Source organism: Rhagoletis zephyria, unplaced genomic scaffold, assembly GCF_001687245.7.
Source record: "Rhagoletis zephyria isolate East Lansing unplaced genomic scaffold, Rhagoletis_zephyria_1.1 Rzeph_scaffold_00839, whole genome shotgun sequence".
NCBI lineage: Eukaryota > Metazoa > Arthropoda > Insecta > Diptera > Tephritidae > Rhagoletis > Rhagoletis zephyria.
In genome coordinates this window covers 1609-22792 of record NW_016157923.1, presented here as the reverse complement: position 1 = coordinate 22792, position 21184 = coordinate 1609, and the positions used below count along the sequence as shown (strand labels likewise).

Here is a 21184-nt window from a genome sequence, read left to right as displayed (position 1 = left end):
TTTCTTGCCCGCATATTACGAAAAGGAATGCTGAGATTTATAAAAAGAATTCCAAGTCGCGCAGATTAAAAAAGAGCTTCGGTGTAAATTTTATGTCTGAGTTAATTTTAAATTTGATTAGTAGTAAATTTTATTCCTCGAATCCTTTTGTACTCTTCACACTCATGAAAATATATTTATGCTAGAATATGATGTAAATTCTTTACCATTATGGTGTATGATTTGAGCCAATACCAATACGTATTTTACACCAACGGAGTTTATACTATGTTCCAGAAACAAGAAAACTTGTATACCACTGGCATAATATATATGCCGAAAATCAGTAAAAAAAATTTGACGGTAGGTGTAAATAATGCACGAAAAAGCGGTATAACTTTTACACTGAATCGAAATAAACTGTTCAAAAACTGCGCTTAGAAATAGCATATTTTTTATATTGAAAATATATATCACGCCGATGTAAGAAATACACAAAATATTTTGGTGTATTTTGTGACTTTTGTGCTACTTGAGCGAATGCCCGTTTGCTTTAAACTTGTAAAATTACAATTCTTTTTTTATTTTGTTTACATCTGTCATTTGTTACAAATGAAGAAAAGTCCAAGAGTTGCCAAGTATAAATACTTTTATATCTATTTACTAAAATAATAATTTATTTAATTAATACTTTATTAAAACACAAATTTGAAGAGCAAATACATTTGTAAAACTGTTTATCACAAAATGTTATTAATTGTTTGCAAGCATACTATAGTTTTCATGCATTTTGAGAACAAATAATCTAATATGTGTACATACCAGGGAACTGCAATTATTCATTATTTTAAGTAATTGGTTGAATAACACAAGAAATAGTGTTAGTGGATATTATTCATTGAAAAATATATATATATTGATAAGTGACGACGTCTTAAAATATGGTGCACTAGATGATTTTAGCGCATCCAAGTACGAAAATTACCTATATAAGCTTAGTATCCAGCTCTTAAGAAAAGCAAAAACTCCATATAAAATAACGTACAAGAAATGGCAAAGAAATTTTCTTGAGTCAAATTTCCTTAAGGCAGTACGCAGTTCTTCAGAAATTTAGTACGCTTTCTACTACGGTTTTCTAAAGTTTTTTGTGAAAAAAGAGCACAAGGCAACCCAGGTTTGCAACAGAAATATATGCCCGTTCCATTATTTCTTGAGGAAAGAGTGAGGCAACAGGCTGTGAGGTATACAAAATGTCAAAATTCCTTGGACACACACGCGAAAAATGGCAATTTTTTCTTGACCGTTTTCTTAAGAGCTGGATACTAAGCTATAAATTGAAACGAAATGTTAAAGAGGGAACGCATAAATTTCAAACAGAATAACAGAGCAAAGCATCACCATGAAACATGCCTGCAAACCAAGACCTACTTTTACTTGCAAAAAACCATTACAGGAAAACTTGTATAAAGAACTTCAGACCCATAATTTAACGTTCTCAATAAAGCCTGCAAATAATTATTGCTTCTTCGCAAGTAATATATATATAATAACGAAAATTATAGGAGGTGACATCATTAAAGTTTTTGGAAGAAGGGTTGAGAACCTACAAAGTTTCTACAGAAGTGCTCCGTCTAACATGATATTAAACACATTTTCTTCAAACAATGCTTTGCAGTTCTCCTCCGAAGAAACACAATTCGTGGCACAAACGATCGAGAAGAAAATCATACATTTCTACTTGGATTCCAAGCACTTTTTACTTCCACTTCTGCACGATGTCGCAAACTAGTAATAATATATTAACAGGTAAGAATCTGGCTTATTATAAAAATAAAAATATTTAGAAATTTCTTTTATTGATAACACTGTAGAAAATATGTCTTCTTTCTACAACCTTCAAAGTAGCGGTTGGACTCAACGAGAAGAACAGTCCGTTACTCTTATACACCGTAAGATAACACCATTAACTAAAATACCACAGTATATAGTGTATGTCTATAAGCACTTCAATTTTACAGAAATGAATAACACGACCACGAAGGATGCAATATTTTTTTGAGCGGAGCTTGAAATCAAGTGATGACATGCGGAAGGAGCTAGTAAGTTCATATACATATAGCTAAAAATTAAATGTATGTAAGCATAAGTCAATCTAAATTTACAGTTCGACAAGTTCCTGTGCCATTCAAATACAGATATGGCAAAGTTCATATCCGGAAATTTAAAAGCTGTCTTTGGAGGCGACAGCCAAGTTACACGTCCGTTAAGGACTTAACGATTATTTAAGTTTTAAAAGATCTGATATTTAAGGAAAATTATATGTAACACTGTAGGAAAAATGATATGTTCTGTAATGACACAAAAAAACGCTGTGGAAAAAATTTAAAAATAAAAGGTTTTTTTTGTATTTTTAAAAAAAAAATCAAGCTACTTACGAAGATATATAAAAAAGTTGTGAATGGTCAAATGATAATGCGCAATGATTTTTACCTTCCTTTTATTAACTCGGGATGTAACTATGTAATATTGATGCGCCTAAAAGATGCAGCGATTTCTATTCTCAAGTTACATACCTGATGACAGAACGAATGGTAATTATAATAGGGAGATTTTAGTTTTTAAACTATAATTTTATTAGTATAGAATACGAGTTTGATAGTATGTTGCTCATACGCCACGTACGAGTATACTATACTCGTGTGGGGTGGCCCTTAGACTGATTTTACACAGTTCAAGTATTGAATTCAATTCTGCTCGCATGTGGAAGAGAGGGGGTGAGAAGAAAAGGGACGAGTACACATGCGTCTGTACCGTCAAGTCGTTTCAACTTTCTTGCTTTGCTTTTGGCATTTTCGTTGCTTCCCATTTAAAGAACCACAAACTTGAATTCAACAGAATTGAAACGTGTAAAAGCAAATAGAAAACACAAAAGAGAATGAGCAAGAATTGCTTTCAAGTACTTGAATCATGTAAATCGGGTGTTAGCTATAGGGCCGATTTCGAAAGTCAGAAATCTCCTGCTCCCAACCCCTAATTTGATTTGAGTACTTAAGAAAGTGATATGTACAAAATTTTGGATTGATCGGACAAGTTTTAGGCGACCCTAATCGATCTTGAAGCTTTTACATGCATTTTGTAGGTGCGTATGAATAACATTTAATTCAGTATAAGACAAAAAACTATTTATTTCTTTCATTATAATAATAATAATTCTTAAGTACATTAAATTAGATTTAGTTGCAGTTGGATATTTCTTGCGATGCTCGGCAACAATCTGCAAAATTAATGGTATATCGCTTTCATTTTTTGTTAAAATATTGGCGTATTCCTGTATGAGTTTGACACATCTTTCTGCGACATCATTTACAACAACAATCTTCTTTAGGTTTTCTGCATTACTTTTGCATCATTGCTCTATGTTGAAGGGTATTTTTTCATAAAATCGGTATTTAGAGAAATTTTTTTATCTTCTCCAAAGATATTATCTATCAAAGTTCGAATTTTTTCGTTATTCTGACCATTCATGTATTTCTTCAAATCGTTATATCTCGGGCTCTACTCATCGTAGAGACTTCATCCTAACGTCGTTTTGAAGACAAAGAAACGGGCATTCTGTATGATGGTATTGTCCTAAAGTTAAGCCATCTATTAACAGTTGCACTTTTTTAAGTTGATTTGCATAGTGAAGATCAGTAAATTTGGATTTAAAATTACACCATCGTAACCCTTGTTTAAGGCCCTTATTATGAGTTGAATTCGATTTTCGATCTTCGCTGACTATCGAAGATTGAAAGTGAAATTCGTATTATGAGCTATGCAAGCGTGTCGAAATTTTAGTTGAGTATCGAATTTTCTGTCGGACAGAATTTTATTTTCGGTGGTGTAGCGAAGTGTTAGAAAATTGTAAAAAATGTATGATTTTGCCTTTGTTTTCTTACCTTTTGGCGGTTAGACACTAATTTCAAACAATTTTTATTAATTTCATGCCGTGAATACTAAATACAAACTCGAAAGGCTGGTTTCACTTATGAAAGAAAATACCAACACGATCTCTGAGAACAAAATCATAGAGCTGTTTATAGTTTTAATATATTTTAAATAGATTTGGATCACAAAATTTCTTAAATATATGGTGTGTCAAAATATATTCGAAAGACTACACTTAAACTCTCTTAAACATTTTCTCCCCCTGGAAAGTTTTTTAAGCTCTCATCCTCTGACGAATCGTTGAACCAGAACTCCGTTGTACTAATTTTTACCACGAATTTATAAACTCGCTTTCTTTTTTATTTCTTTTTAATTTGCACAAATTTACATATGTACATATGCATGCGCACACTACTTAGTTTGCTCGATTTGTTAACAAAGCTTCTCAACGGTGAAAATATACTATTGTGAACAACCTAAACGAGCGAAATTCACAATAGCGCTATTATTCGTGGAATGAACGCCATAATACCGAATGAAAATTCGTTCGATCAGCACTTTCGACCACAGCCGAAGATCGAATGGAACTCATAATAGGGGCCTAATTCATTATAAAAAACATGTTTCAAAAAATTCGAGTTTTTCAAGAACTATTTTTAAAATATTTTTTTATGACGAGATGATTCNTGAGCAAGAATTGCTTTCAAGTACTTGAATCATGTAAATCGGGTGTTAGCTATAGGGCCGATTTCGAAAGTCAGAAATCTCCTGCTCCCAACCCCTAATTTGATTTGAGTACTTAAGAAAGTGATATGTAAAAAATTTTGGATTGATCGGACAAGTTTTAGGCGACCCTCATCGATCTTGAAGCTTTTACATGCATTTTGTAGGTGCGTATGAATAACATTTAATTCAGTATAACACAAAAAACTATTTATTTCTTTCATTATAATAATAATAATTCTTAAGTACATTAAATTAGATTTAGTTGCAGTTGGATATTTCTTGCGATGCTCGGCAAAAATCTGCAAAATTAATGGTATATCGCTTTCATTTTTTGTTAAAATATTGGCGTATTCCTGTATGAGTTTGACACATCTTTCTGCGACATCATTTACAACAACAATCTTCTTTAGGTTTTCTGCATTACTTTTGCATCATTGCTCTATGTTGAAGGGTATTTTTTCATAAAATCGGTATTTAGAGAAATTTTTTTATTTTCTTCGGAGATATTATCTGTCAAAGTTCGAATTTTTTCGTGATTCTGACCATTCATGTACTTCTTCAAATCATTATATCTCAGGCTCTACTCATCGTAGAGACTTCATCCTAACGTCGTTTTGAAGACAAAGAAACGGGCATTCTGTATGATGGTATTGTCCTAAAGTTAAGCCATCTATTAACAGTTGCACTTTTTTAAGTTGATTTGCATAGTGAAGATCAGTAAATTTGGATTTAAAATTACACCATCGTAACCCTTGTTTAAGGCCCTTATTATGAGTTGAATTCGATTTTCGATCTTCGCTGACTATCGAAGATTGAAAGTGAAATTCGTATTATGAGCTATGCAAGCGTGTCGAAATTTTAGTTGAGTATCGAATTTTCTGTCGGACAGAATTTTATTTTCGGTGGTGTAGCGAAGTGTTAGAAAATTGTAAAAAATGTATGATTTTGCCTTTGTTTTCTTACCTTTTGGCGGTTAGACACTAATTTCAAACAATTTTTATTAATTTCATGCCGTGAATACTAAATACAAACTCGAAAGGCTGGTTTCACTTATGAAAGAAAATACTAGCACGATCTCTGAGAACAAAATCATAGAGCTGTTTATAGTTTTAATATATTTTAAATAGATTTGGATCACAAAATTTCTTAAATATATGGTGTGTCAAAATATATTCGAAAGACTACACTTAAACTCTCTTAAACATTTTCTCCCCCTGGAAAGTTTTTTAAGCTCTCATCCTCTGACGAATCGTTGAACCAGAACTCCGTTGTACTAATTTTTACCACGAATTTATAAACTCGCTTTCTTTTTTATTTCTTTTTAATTTGCACAAATTTACATATGTACATATGCATGCGCACACTACTTAGTTTGCTCGATTTGTTAACAAAGCTTCTCAACGGTGAAAATATACTATTGTGAACAACCTAAACGAGCGAAATTCACAATAGCGCTATTATTCGTGGAATGAACGCCATAATACCGAATGAAAATTCGTTCGATCAGCACTTTCGACCACAGCCGAAGATCGAATGGAACTCATAATAGGGGCCTAATTCATTATAAAAAACATGTTTCAAAAAATTCGAGTTTTTCAAGAACTATTTTTAAAATATTTTTTTATGACGAGATGATTCATTTTGTGAGAGTCTACAATGAAGTCTCTACGATGAACAGAACCCGACATATGACAATTTGAAAAAGTGTGTTTTAATTACTGGNTATGAGTTGAATTCGATTTTCGATCTTCGCTGACTATCGAAGATTGAAAGTGAAATTCGTATTATGAGCTATGCAAGCGTGTCGAAATTTTAGTTGAGTATCGAATTTTCTGTCGGACAGAATTTTATTTTCGGTGGTGTAGCGAAGTGTTAGAAAATTGTAAAAAATGTATGATTTTGCCTTTGTTTTCTTACCTTTTGGCGGTTAGACACTAATTTCAAACAATTTTTATTAATTTCATGCCGTGAATACTAAATACAAACTCGAAAGGCTGGTTTCACTTATGAAAGAAAATACCAACACGATCTCTGAGAACAAAATCATAGAGCTGTTTATAGTTTTAATATATTTTAAATAGATTTGGATCACAAAATTTCTTAAATATATGGTGTGTCAAAATATATTCGAAAGACTACACTTAAACTCTCTTAAACATTTTCTCCCCCTGGAAAGTTTTTTAAGCTCTCATCCTCTGACGAATCGTTGAACCAGAACTCCGTTGTACTAATTTTTACCACGAATTTATAAACTCGCTTTCTTTTTTATTTCTTTTTAATTTGCACAAATTTACATATGTACATATGCATGCGCACACTACTTAGTTTGCTCGATTTGTTAACAAAGCTTCTCAACGGTGAAAATATACTATTGTGAACAACCTAAACGAGCGAAATTCACAATAGCGCTATTATTCGTGGAATGAACGCCATAATACCGAATGAAAATTCGTTCGATCAGCACTTTCGACCACAGCCGAAGATCGAATGGAACTCATAATAGGGGCCTAATTCATTATAAAAAACATGTTTCAAAAAATTCGAGTTTTTCAAGAACTATTTTTAAAATATTTTTTTATGACGAGATGATTCATTTTGTGAGAGTCTACAATGAAGTCTCTACGATGAACAGAACCCGACATATGACAATTTGAAAAAGTGTGTTTTAATTACTGGAAAGGGCACAATCCAGTGATCGTACATTTACCCACAAGGAAATTTTAAATTAATAAAAAAAAATTCATAGCAAAGTAATAAGTAATAGTAATGGTAAGTATGATTTGCAAATTTGCTAACAATATAGTTAAGTGTAAAAATTAGCCTACTTCGGTAGAAACCGAACATTACCAATTTAACATTTACCTTTCTTTATATTTTTTTTAAAAGAAGACCTACATGTAAATTTCTGAGTTTTGAAATAAATATGTAAGAAGGCTTGTGATTTATGGAGAACAAAGAAAAAGCAATTACTAACACCCAAATTCATAAAAAATAAAGAGACTTTAATTGCATTATAAATCAAAAATCTAATTTGTATGAAAATGACACTTTATAGAATTCTATAAAGCTATTTTATTTTTTATGAAGAAGGCCCTAGGTGTATAAGGCAGTGATAAAAAGTTGTACGGCATTAAATAATGCTGATACGTACCTACATACATACGTAATACATATATGTGAAAACTTCAAGGGTCGCCTAAAGCTTGTCCGATCATTCCAAAATTTTGCACATATTATTTTTTTAGCTATTCAAATAAAATTAAAGATTGGGAGCTAAATATTTTTTACTTTTAAAAATAAGGGCCACCCTAGAGTATATCCATGTACGTAGCTTATGAGTAACATTCTTTCCTGCTCGTATTTTGTACTAATAAATCATTGCGTATTTTCATTTGATCATTCACAACTTTTTTATTTATCCATAAATTTACTTCTTCAGAAGCTTGTTTTTTGCAAAGGAACAGGCTTTAATACAAATGAAAAATGAATACTGTGGCTGCTTTCGTCACTCGCGCGCACTGCCGTGCGCTGTGATCTCACAGACGAGGGTATTCTTGATGGTATTAAGAATCTTAAATATAAAGAATTGCTTTTCCTTAGTAAAACCCTTGAAATTTATCTTCAATAAATCGCTATCGTCAGGTATTTTTATTGAGGAAAAGTTCTTCGAATGGGCGCTAGTATATTTCGACAATATTTCTTTTGATTTTTGCTCAGAACAAAAACATAAGGTTGAGGAGACAAATTAGGAACGCTCGTTTCAAGCAAGCAATCGCAATAGCAGGCACTCGATCGTACCATTCCTTTATACGAATCGATGCAAAATCTTTAGAATGTAGAGAAATTTCTGTATCTACTGTTTGTGATGTGCATAAAATTTTATAAACAAATAGCCCGCTAATTACATCAATAATCAACCTTTAGAATGCACATTTTTTGGAAATAAGGATTTATGAATTAGTCTGTGTCTTAACGGATTTGCTCAACAGAAAATGCATCAGATGTATGCGTACCAGTGCAGTATCTTTGTAATTCCAGCTTTTCGCGTTTTTTGCGACCTATAGATAGCATTTTGCGTTTTATTTGACTTTAAGACTATTTGAATCTGCATGGTTTTTTTGAGCTCATATACTTAAGGTAAAACCAAATCGTGAAATTTGCAATTCGTACGCGTATTAGTGTCTTCTTTTTGTGATGCCACCTAAACCGCAATAGTCTCCATTTTTTTCTCTTCGGAATTCAGTTTGCAGGAGTTCAATGTGCCTACCGTATTTTTTTAATTTCTGCTAGGCGGAGAACATTGTTAAAAAATAATTGCACCTTAAAAGCATATATCGAAAAACTATAAAAAATCTTTTTGTACAAATTGTATATAAGTATACTAAAATATAGTAAATTATCTTTCATTTGCGGTATTTTTCGTTCAATTTATTTATACCGTCGAAGAACAATGAATTTTTAAAAAAATCTGTCTAAAACTTTTTTTGCGAATAACTTTTGCAAAAGTGTTACTTTTGTTAAAACATTCACAAAACTAGTTTTTCATTCTGAGAACTATAGAATGAGACAGAGATCATCAAAGTATATGATAATTTTTTTTTGAGTGCTGATTTGAAAAACTCTGACCCTATAGTCAAAAATAATATTTTTGCAAAAAAAATTGTTCTCATTAAAAGTTTAATAACTCGGTAAACTTTCGTCCGATATTTGAAAATAAGCACTAGTTTTTCGTTATTAAATTTAGTTTTACAATCAATTTAGGACTAGTATGGTTTTCTTATAAAATAATGCGTAAAAACCTCACCAAAATTTAAAAAAGGCAAAAAAAATACACACAGATCTCTTAAGGTATCTTCATTCACATATATATAAAGACCCAAGTTTCTTCTTTTTAAAACCGGCAATAAACTGAGACTCTGTTTATAATCAGTTAAGTTACAGGCTTATAGGTGCGCAAAAGCACGAAAAACTGGTTTTTAACGGTAAATCAAGATTTTGGGGCTGTTTGGCAAATCTCATATTTCGATTCTGGTTTTACTTGAAAAGACCTACCAGCAAATATACATAACTTCCCAGGTATTTTTAGTTTATGCCGGTTTGTAGCACTGTGTAAGGTGTTGAGCGGACGTCAGTGTGAGCAGACGTGTATTTACTGCGCTCCGCGATTTTTGTGCTTGCTTCGCTAATTGTGTAAACAAATCAATGTGCTCGAGACAGTGACTCTATTTTGAAATAAAATCTGTAGAATTAAACAAGATGCCTTGTTTCTGTGGTCTAAAAGTTGACCGTAACAACAAAGCTAAAGTTCAATGTGCAAAATGTAGTGAACTTTTCCATCTTAAGTGTGCCGGTATTTCTCCTGCTGACTTAGATTATTTGATCAGCTCTAATAGCAGCTTTTTCTGCAAAATATGTTCGGACATTCGCCGAAAATCTCTCCGTTCTCCCCCTCCGGCTCTTGATGTGGTGGAGGGCGCAATTGCTATTAATTCGCCTGCTTCAACGAACTTTAGTGCAAATATTTTGCCCCAACAACAATTGCCTGAGAACCCGGTCGCAATGCAGAAACACAGTGAAAATGGACAAAGTGAAAATGAAGACAATACTGCAATCTCGCTATCAATAGTTCTCAAAGAAATTGCAGCTCTTAAATCTGAACAAGTTCGTGTGACTGCTGTGATTAGTTCTCTTCAAGCGGATAAACAGTTGTTGATAGCAAAGTCAGATGAATTGCGCTCAGATATAAGAACAATGCAAAAATGCCTAACCGAAGAGGTCACCTCAGCCCTTGCGCTGCTTACGGCTGAGATAAAAGACCTTCTTGCGTGTATACATGGGTGTGGGTGCCATGACGCGAAAAAGAAAAATGCAAAAAGCAAAGCAAAACATCACAACCTCGCTCTTTCACCCGCTGCCGCGAAGTCAACAGTTTTGCCCACTCCTTTTCCTGTTGACAGTGTCGGTAACTCGTCTTGCTCTAATGATATTCAACTGTCTGGTGCTTCTGATCGCCTGCCTGCTGCTTTGCCGATTGACTCAACCGAACAGTGTAATTTAGCCGCTCCTGCGCCGACACAGTCAACTGATCAACGTATCTTACGCGCGTCTACGTCCGCTGCTGCTGCGGGCGCTGGCACTACTGCTAATGCTAACATCGCTATGCCTTTTTCGTATGCTAACGCCGCTCGCTTATCTATACCTGTTGCGCGTGATTATACTTCTGCTTCTGCTGTTAATGATGACAACCACCCCAGTCAGAATTTTAAGACCATTGCTGGTTGCAATGCTAGTAGTGAGTTAGAAGTTGCACCACGAATAAAATGGCTACACCTGTCGTCGTTTATGAATTCGGTCACCGCTGATAACATTGTCGCATATGTTTCGAAGAATACGTCCATCGATGCTAGTTTGATATCCTGCCATATGCTTGTGAAGAAAGATACCGATGTTAAAACATTAAAACGTGTCAATTTCAAGATAGGAGTTCCATCTTTACACTACGCGTCTCTTCTCAACTCTGCGATTTGGCCAGCTGACGTAAATGTGCGTCCGTTTGAGTTTTTTCAGAAAGCAGTTGCGGCACAACCAACACCGTAACTGATTCCCTTCTGTGTGAACCTCTTTCTAAGTCTCTAAGGATATATTTTCATAATGTATCTGGCCTAAGAACTAAATCTAGAACAGTTTTTAATATGAGTGCTCACCTGGACTATGACGTATTCGTTCTTATTGAAACATGGTTGAATGCTGATTTTTGTGAAAATGAATTTTTCGACCCCAATCTATTTAATGAATACCGGAAAGATCGTGATTTTATTAAAATTGGATTGTCAAGGGGCGGTGGTGTTTTAATCGCTGTTCCGCGTCGGTTTCGCTCATCACTCGTGCATTTAGAAAATGTGGATTCACTTCTGGACCAACTTTGAGTTGTGGTACAAGGTCACACGAATATATATATCTGTGCGTCCTACATACCACCGTCCAGTGTTGATAGTCTATACAAAGCGCATGTTGACAACATAACGGCTCTCGTCTGCAAACATTCTGGTAGCAACTTTTGTGTTCTTGGAGACTTCAACTTGCCTAGTATAGAATGGTCATATGTAGATAGTAACTATGCCCTAATTCCAAAAAACATTAATAGCTTTTCGGAATCCTACTTAGTTGATTGTTTTTTAAGTTTAGGTTTTATTCAAATCCACAGTTTCTTGAACAAGTTTTTTAGAATTCTGGATCTTGTATTCATAAGTGATAACATGCATTTCATACTTGAGGAATTTGAGGAACAAGTTTTTAAGAAAATTTAAATTAACAAGTGCCCAAGCGTATAGGGGTAAATATTTGCGCTATTCCAAGAAGTTTAAACAGTTGAGTAAAATTCTCCAGCGAAATTATATTCGCAAATTTGAGTCTGATATTAAGTCTAATCCAAAAGCTTTCTGGCGTTACGTTAAGTCCAAAAAGTCCTGCTCTAATATTCCCTCTGAGGTATTTTACAACGGGAGTTATGCTTCCTCCACCCAGGAGGCAGCTGATCTTTTCGCTGACTTTTTTAGTTCTAACTTTGATCCATCGTCGGAACATCTGAGTGATAATTTTTGGAAAACCAATTCCACCATTAACTTTGGCTCCCTTTCGCTATCTATTGAGGATGTTTGGGATGGAATTCAGGGCCTTAAAAGCTCTTCGCCTGCGGATATTGCTGGTTTCTCATCCTGTCTCTTCAAGAATTGTCCTGCCCTATCCTCTTTTGCTAATTTTCAATAAATCGTTAGAATAGGGGGAGTTTATTGATGCGTGGAAAGTTACGTCCATCACACCTTTATTCAAGGCTGGTAATAAAAAAAATGTTGCTAATTATAGGCCTATTTCCAAACTTTCTACGACATCGAAGCTATTTGAATATATTATCAAACAAAAGTTGTATTTTGCCGTAAAGCGTCGCATATCTAATAACCAGCATGGTTTCATGGCTGGCAGGTCAACCATCACTAATCTTGCTGTATTCACCGAATTTTGTATGTCTGCTTTCAATGACAGATTCCAAATCGATACAATCTATACCGACTTTTCCAAGGCTTTTGACAAAGTCAACCATTCAATTCTAATCTCCACATTGCGCAGTTTTGGGTTTCATTCCATTTTTTTTAAATGGATAAAGTCGTTCCTTTCATGTCGTAAATGTGTAGTTGTTGTTGATAATGTTTCTTCCCAACCTTTTGTTGCCTCTTCTGGTGTCCCTCAGGGCAGTATTCTGGGTCCATTACTCTTCATCATTTTTATTAATGATATATCTGATTGTTTTAAATTTTCTGAATTTATTTTATATGCAGACGATTTAAAAATTTTTAAAACAATTTCAAGTCGATCTGATTCAGCTAAGCTCCAGTCAGATCTCAATAACGTTGTGGCATGGTGTGATAAAAATCACCTTCAGCTAAATATTCGGAAGTGTTCTCACATAACGTTTTCTAAGTCTAGGCAGTTTTTGGCTACTTCATACTTAATTAAGGAATCACGTCTCACCACTTTGGATGAAGTTTCTGATCTGGGAGTAATTTTTGATTCAAATTTCCTATTTCTGAGTCATTTAAATTATATAATTTCTAAGTCATATTCTACACTTGCCTTTATTCGGCGCTTTGGTTCAGACTTTACTGATCCTTACACTCTAAAATTACTATTTACCTCGCTTGTACGATCTAAGTTAGAATATGCGGTCTTTATATGGAGGCCATATCACCTTTGTCACATTAATAGACTTGAGCGAATTCAAAAGAATTTTCTTCGTTTTGCTCTCAGATCGCTTAACTTTGCTGAACCGACTCCTTCGTATGATGGTAGATGTGCTTTAATAAGCTTGAAGTCTTTACAAAGTAGACGGAGTGTTCTTTCACTCTGCTTTATCTTTGATATTATCAGTGGAGAAATTGATTGTCCATTTCTTTTAGAGCGCATTTATTTTTACATTCCACAAAGAAAATTGCGGAGAAATGATTTATTCTTTCTGGAGCGAGTACGGACGGTTTATGCATCCTATGCTCCGATTCAAAGAACATTGAAAGAATTTAATCAAATCTCAAATTCTTTGGCCTTTGATTTCTCGTCGCCTAAGCAATTGTTTAAATTATCATTGAATGAACTATATAGTTAAGCTTGAACTTGTATCGTTAAGTATTTTTGTAGTATTCTGTAAGAAATCATGTATAAATAAATAAATATAACATGAGAAAATAATAAAACGGTTTTTATAATAAAAATAGCCTCCATATGAGTGAAAATCTCTCAAGTGGGCCACCCACAATTGGATGGTCAAGATTTTTTCGCACAAATCACTGTATGTTTACAACCATAAACAAAAAATATAATTTGAGCAATTTTGCAAAATTCGAAGTTTTACAAGAATTATTGTTATAACCTTTTTTTAATGAATTCAGTAATTATTTATTATCCACTGATTTTTTCCACGATAAAAGTTAATTAGACACGCTTTATTTAGCCTGATTGTTTCAATTTTTCAAATAATCATTATTTTATATAAAATATTTAATTAAAAAAAAAAATATTATAAACAAATGGAAATATTTATTACTTCTCGATCTGCTTTTTTAATCGTTTACATTGAATACCAATCCTTATTCTATAATACATTATTTAAAAGCAAAAAAAACACACGGAAACTTGCTCGGAGTCGCTAGCTATTCATTTTTTTAGCTCCTGCCACGGGTGCTTTTGCCTTCATGCCACGTTCCGCGCGGACACGCAGCGAGTGTGGTGAAACAGAGAAGACAAAAAAATTAAATCTATTTGAAAACATAAGCACAGATTGTTTAGTACAATATTTTTTAAAGTTGTATACATAAAATGCGTATTTATATATGTACGCATGTATGTACATTAGACTGCATCACCAAAAAAAGTTTCGGTTTTTCCGGCGGGATTACAAAATTTATTATATTTTAAGACGTTCACCAAAATATTTGGAAAAAATATTAAGATTTAAGTGGACCGATTTGAAAATACCTCCAAAAATGGAGTGTTTTATGAATAAAAATAGTTTCGTAAAGAACTTTTTGAAAAAGTCCCCTCAGATGACAAAACAGATTAAGCTTAAAAAATCTGCATAAAAATATTTTAAAATCTTTTCAACGGAATCGTAAGAATGAGATTTTTGATGCTGTTTTTTTACTTTTTTCAAAGATTGATTTACGAAAAACTTGAATAACTGGGCCAAAACTATTCTGATTTAGACTTATGGGATCTCGGTAGAAAGGTATATTCACACTGTTTTTAGTTCTGTCAAAAAAAATATCATTCGAGTAGCAATTATTTTTTTTTTTTCAAATACCAACACATCTTAATTCAACTTTGAATGACGTTCGTTCATCCTACCTTTCTCTTTCATCCTTTGAATGAGTTTATTAGCAAAGAAATAAAAAGGGGGAGAAAATACCTTGCCACCGACACCTCTTAAGTCTAAATCAGAAGAGTTTAGGCTCAGTTATTCAAGTTTTTCTTATACCAATCTTTGAAAAAAGTTAAAAAACAGCATCAAAAATCTCATTACGATTCCGTTCAAATTTTTTTTAAATTTTTTTTTTAATATTTTTATGCAAATTTTTTAAGCTTAACCCGTTTTGTCATTTGAGGGAATTTTTTCAAAAATAAAATTTAAGAAACTGTTTTTATTCATAAAAAGCTCCATTTTTGGAGGTATTTTGAAATTGGTCCAGCGCACTTAAATCTTAATATTTTTTCTAAATATTTTGGTGGACTTCTTAAAATATAATAGATTTTATAATTCCAATGGAAAAATAGTACCGATTTTTTTTTGTATGGGGAGTGATGCAGTCTAATGTACATATGCATGTATTAACACCCCCAAAATAGTTTCCTACTTTTCCAAAGTTGAAGGTGTGTGGGCCGGCCTCTATTCTTTGTTTAGGTAAATTTCCCTATATCTACATATAAATATGCATACATACATATGTGCATATGTCCTTGAACCACAATCCACAAAAACATTTTTTCACCAAGGATTATATTTCGTTCAGGTATACAGCATAACTGCTACAAGTACCAAGCTATTTTGGGGTGTTAAAAAGTGCTTAGTTATTTTTTGTTTCTGCGGCACAAACGATTATACTATCCACTTTATTTATTTTTCTCTGTAAAGAAAAAAAACCATGCATATATACTCAAAATTTGGCATTTTTGAGAGTATGCGCTAAAAATGTACGCAGAGCTTTTATTTAACTTTCAGCAAAAGCTGGACCAAATTTTTGTTATAATTTGTTAAAACAACCTAAGGTAAAGTGGGCCTTGTCCATATGATTGACATGTGCTAAGAAATGGTTTTTCGCATTTTCTGACAAACGTAATATTTTGAGTTGTGACTCTTTTGAAGACGGTGTGCGATATGTGCATTAGGGTGGAGAGAAAAAAATAAAAATTCCTATTTTCGAAACAGGCGAGTGCGGAAAAATTGTGGACCGACGTATCTAAGAACATATTAAAATTTCAGCCCGATCGAATAATATCTTCTGCCACCAAAAACTCCTGAAAAAGTGAAATTTTAACGAAAAATTGCATTTTTTGCTAAAAAATCTTAAATGTTAATGAAACTTATAATATATACATATGTATAAGCAATTTTTATGTTAAACAATGTGTTTCGCGAATAAAAACACATTTGTAGATCGTAACACACGTGCCTGGTAAGAGTGGAACAACAAGACAAGCAACAGTGGAGCAACATACAGGAGAATATTCGGAGAACGACAGTCTGTTTTGGTAAAGATATTCACGATTACAATTTGTTGTCTATTCAGAAAGACTAGCACTATTCCTACGCCACTTAAACTCATCCTTCCCACTCCTTGCTGCCCCTTCCCCACTCCCAGTCCTTGCTGCCATGCCGCGGCGCCGGTCCGGCGGCTTCATTCGTTGCGTGCATTGGTTCTGTTGAGACACGTCGTAACCTGTCGGGGCAAAGCTAGAGCACGACGCTTTCTGTAGGGTAGCGGGTGGCATCCTTTTTCGTTTGTGATATTCGCTGCCTTTACGGAGTTTAGCGGCTATTGTTGTTCTTTTATGTAATAGTCTTTTTGTTAGACCACGTTGTCTTCCTTGTGTATTATGTCTCACTTTTTTATACTGGCGCTTCTGTCATATTCTTGTTGCTGTATTTTCCTCTTTCATACTTGTGTTCAATCTGGTGTTGCTAACTGGTGTAATTTGATTCGCTTCTCTGCATTTATTCATAGTAGCAATGGCTACTTCGTCGAAGTTTAAAAGTCGTTCGACGTTCAACTGCCCTCCGTTTGGTGGTCCCAAAGAACTGTCTTCTTTTGAACTTCCCACGTATGAAGATGTTATCAAAGACTGTGCTTCCGAAGAGGGAAACAAAGAACCCTTGTTTTCGGACATTTCTGAGAACATAGCCAAGGAGATTATTTCCTTGTACGAAAAAGCATCAATACCACATGTTACGCATAAAAGAGTTCTTTAAAGGTTAAAGGCATATCATGAAAAATCATGAAGTCACATAGCAAACTTCAAAGCTGCAATAAAGCTGCCAAAACTATTGAAAGTTTTAAATTACATGCGCAAACAAGCCATTTCGACATATGCACTTGCAAAGAGAGAAAAGTTCTACAGAGAGAATCCGCGTTTCTTATTAATCAGAGAACAGTCCGAAAAATGGTCATCGGTACTCTTGACAAAGAAGCAACCGCTGTTCTTCAACAGAGGGAGGCTAGGAAAGCACAGGAAGCTGCCCGACCTCTAAAGTTGCCACATTGTACTTCCAGAGCCCGGGAAGTAGATTTGCCAGCCGATGAGAATAGCAATCATGGTAGTATTGAGTGTCTGACCAAGAGTGATACTAACAATGATGATTACTCCCCATCGACTTCAAAAGGGCAGCAACTTTCTTCCTCTTAAATCGTTTAGTTATGTATTTCTAAAACAGCTCTAGTCAGCGATAGGTACGGCTTGTCGGACAGATCCGTCGCTGCCATAGCCTCAGCTGCCTTGCAGGATGTTGGTTTGGTCTCCGAGAATAATTCTATAAACGTCATTGATAGAAATAAGGTTAGGCGGGAGCGTATAAGGGTGAGGAGAGAAATGAGAGAGATCTCTGCTGAGAGCATTGAAACGACTTTGTTGGGGTTGTATTTTGACGGTCGCAAAAACAAAACCCTTATCTTAGTAGAAGAGGGAAATATTCAATACCGCAGATGTGTCCAAGAGGAACATATTACTATTGTAAGAGAGCCAGGATCATTATACTGGTGCCATATTACTCCTACTTTAAGCAAAGCAGCCCCAATCTCCACGGGTCTGGTTGAATTTCTCGAGGCTAAGACCGACAACATAGACATTGACAACATTTCAGCCATAGGTGCAGACGGAACTAATACAAATACAGGACACGTGGAAGGAGTTATTCGTCTTATTGAGGAAAGCTAAACCACCCATTGCAGTGCCTGATTTTCCTTCTTCATTGCAACGAATTACCTCTTAGACACCTATTTCAGTTACTTGATGGCGAGAGTAGCGAGAGAGATGGCGAGGCCCATCGGCCAGCACTTACCAAAGTGCACTTCTTTACCCTTAGTTGAATTCCGACCAATCTCCTCAAACGTTTAAAACTTAAATTTAACTGATCTCAGTGCCGATCAGGTATTACCTGGACAAGATCCGTGCCATCGAAATTGGAGTTTAAGACCAGAGGAAAGTTGTTGATAGCGTGATTCAAACAAACGGCTATTTTTACCACCCAGAAAACTTGCTACTTGCGATGATCTCTGACGAGAGGCCCATGTCGGGGAGCTTGCAAAACGTCGCATTTTAAAATACAGAATATCTGAAATACAAGATGGGACCATTACTATTAGGCCTAGGTCTTTTAGAGTTCCTAAGATTTATTTTGATGCATCTGATTACATTGATCTGATATCTTGTAGTGGGACCTCCATCACTGACCCGCTTCTGTAGGCAGACATGCCGATAGATTATTTGATAGACATAGTGACAACCGGCTCAGTCGCTAAATATCTTTACCCCCTGCTTCCATGCCACGCGCAAGCTGTGGAAAGATACGTCCAGGTTGTCCCGGATGCAGCCACTCATGTCTGTGGGGAGGAACAGCGACATGGTTTAACACTAGCGAAATTGACTTCGCGGTCTCAAATGCAGATTTGGAATACAAAAAACCAATACAGGTTCTAAACAGGATATTCATGAGTACTTGTGTATGTGATTACAATGCCATTCAACGGCATTTAAATTTCACTGTTTTGAGAATCCGTGTTAACAATTGTTAACTCACAGTATGCTAATGGGTGGTAGATTGGGTACATGGTGTGGGAGTAACTCGGAGTACAGCCACCTTCACGTGGTGAGTTCTGAGTCACTGAATCTTCGAATGCTGTGAGCCGAGAGCTGTACAAATGTAATACTGGAAATGACTAATGAAAATGGTAAAGTCCTTTCTTAACTTATAATATGGTCTCATTTGGGCTGGGCAACTCATTAAATACAGCATACTAAACTTGTCCTAACATAATATACAGGTAGTTTAACCACGAAAAACATTGTTTAGGATAAAAATGTACTTATACATATAGTTTATAAGTTTCATTAACACTTAACATTTTTTAGCAACAAATGCAATTTTTCTTTAAAATTTCACATTTTTCAAGAGTTTTCGGAGGCAGAAGATATTATTCGATCGGGCTGAAATTTAATATGTTCTTAGGTACCACAACTTTTCCGCACTCGGCTGTTTCGAAAAGAGGAATTTTTATTTTTTCGCTCCACCCTAATGTACATACATACGTACATATATAAATAGGCATGTTATGTATGTACATATTTATGTATACAACTTTAAAAAAGACGATGAAAAGATGTACTAAATAATCTATGCTTTGAATGTTATACTATTGTTTGTGATAACGCTAGTTAAAATTATAAACGAATATCAAGTTTACATATGAAAATACTTATAACCTAAAGGCTATTATAACTGCTTACAGCAAAAAGTTTTACCCTTCTTTCATTGATGGAAAATGAAGAAAATCATATTGCACATATAATTCTTTTACTGGGGTACAATCACATCTAACTCTATGACAGATACTTACATTTGCCTCCGGAAATGTGTCGTAACGGTATGCCTTTCGCCCGCAGCACGGATACCGACCTATAGGACCAGTAACGAAGTCTTCCGTGTTCGAGTCAATGTAATTGGGGCTTAAAGGGTGAAAGCGACACCATGCCATCTAAAAATATGCATATCTCTTAAACATAATTAGGTATATCACCAATAAGCCTTCACCTTATAGACTGGAAAATGTATTTCACATATGCAGCAATATAAAAAATGACAATGGCCCCATAGTTTCCAATACACATGACGCCATGAGCGACGTTCCTTAAAAACCTGGGCAATGTAATTATCCATGTTCCAAAACATATCTCGCATATGATAACCAGTGAGTTGACCCCACCGAGATAAACGTGTATTATTTGGTTGACAAGATATGTATGACTTCATTGTATTTGTAAGATGTTCGCCACACCTAGTTAAAGAATGAACTGAGTCTAAATTCTATTATCTGTAATAAAAACACCTCACTTTGAACAACGAAACAAGCCAGCCAAACTGTAGAAATGTCCCCGTAGTGCTTCTGGTTCTGGTTCACAAAGGCTTTGAATTAGTTTTATCCAAAGACGTGGTGCTAGACGCTCTTTTTTGTCACGTACCAATTCCAGTTCTAAATTAGTAAACATAGCTGCTAGGCGTGTAATTATGGAGTCGTTTAAGCATGAAAGATTTATGGAGCAACGTACAACATCACAAAGCCGGGCATGGCAAAACGATAAGCAATCAATCATTAGCGGTTCCATCTTAAAATGAAAGAGGAAATGATAAATAAGATACGAATTAATGAGACAATACTTCCAAAGAATAAAATTAGAGTTTTGAACGGACTGTGATAGTTTTTCAGACACAAGTTTGAGATCCTCTTAAAAAATAATAAAACAATTTGCATACACATAATAACAAGGGCTATATCTGCCAATATTTTTGTGAAGGATGTGTTCACGTGAAATAAAATATACATGAGTTGATAAAATATGCTCTAATTGGCGACCTTCTACTCTAATACAAGCTCGGCACCTCTTAAGAAAAGCGCTTTTTGTGGTCTTAAACTCAATTGGGCTATCTAAGCAGCAGCTCCTTTTATTTGTTCTCGCGAATGCTCTTCGTTTAGAATCGTTTTTGAATATTTTTTGTCCTTAAGGCAGCCCCAGTAGAAAAAATTTAATGGATTCAGGTCTGGCGATAGAGAGGGCTTCGTGATTTAACCGGATCGTTCAATACATCGGCGAGGATATGATTCGTCTAAATAAGGAGAAAAGCGCTGGATTAACCCGGAATGTTTTAAACAACACATATAAGGAAGGAGCATCCTTCGCGGCGAGATCCTCAGACGAAAGTTTTGAGTTGGAGCAATCCGTTTTAGGTACTATTCAATAA

General features: G+C 34.7%; 1 protein-coding gene across 1 annotated transcript in view; it reads right to left on the bottom strand.

Moving 5' to 3' along the window:
• Positions 1 to 20550, bottom strand: part of LOC108361758 (uncharacterized protein KIAA1841 homolog) — a gene marked incomplete at its 5' end in the record, with an annotated part of 31681 nt that extends 11131 nt beyond the window's left edge. The window contains 3 exons of the mRNA XM_017614495.1: positions 19785 to 19922; positions 19979 to 20222; positions 20279 to 20550. Of these exons, the coding sequence (XP_017469984.1) occupies positions 19785 to 19922; positions 19979 to 20222; positions 20279 to 20550 (654 nt within the window). The remainder of the gene's footprint in view (positions 1 to 19784; positions 19923 to 19978; positions 20223 to 20278) is intronic.
• Between the last annotated feature and the right edge of the window lie 634 nt (positions 20551 to 21184).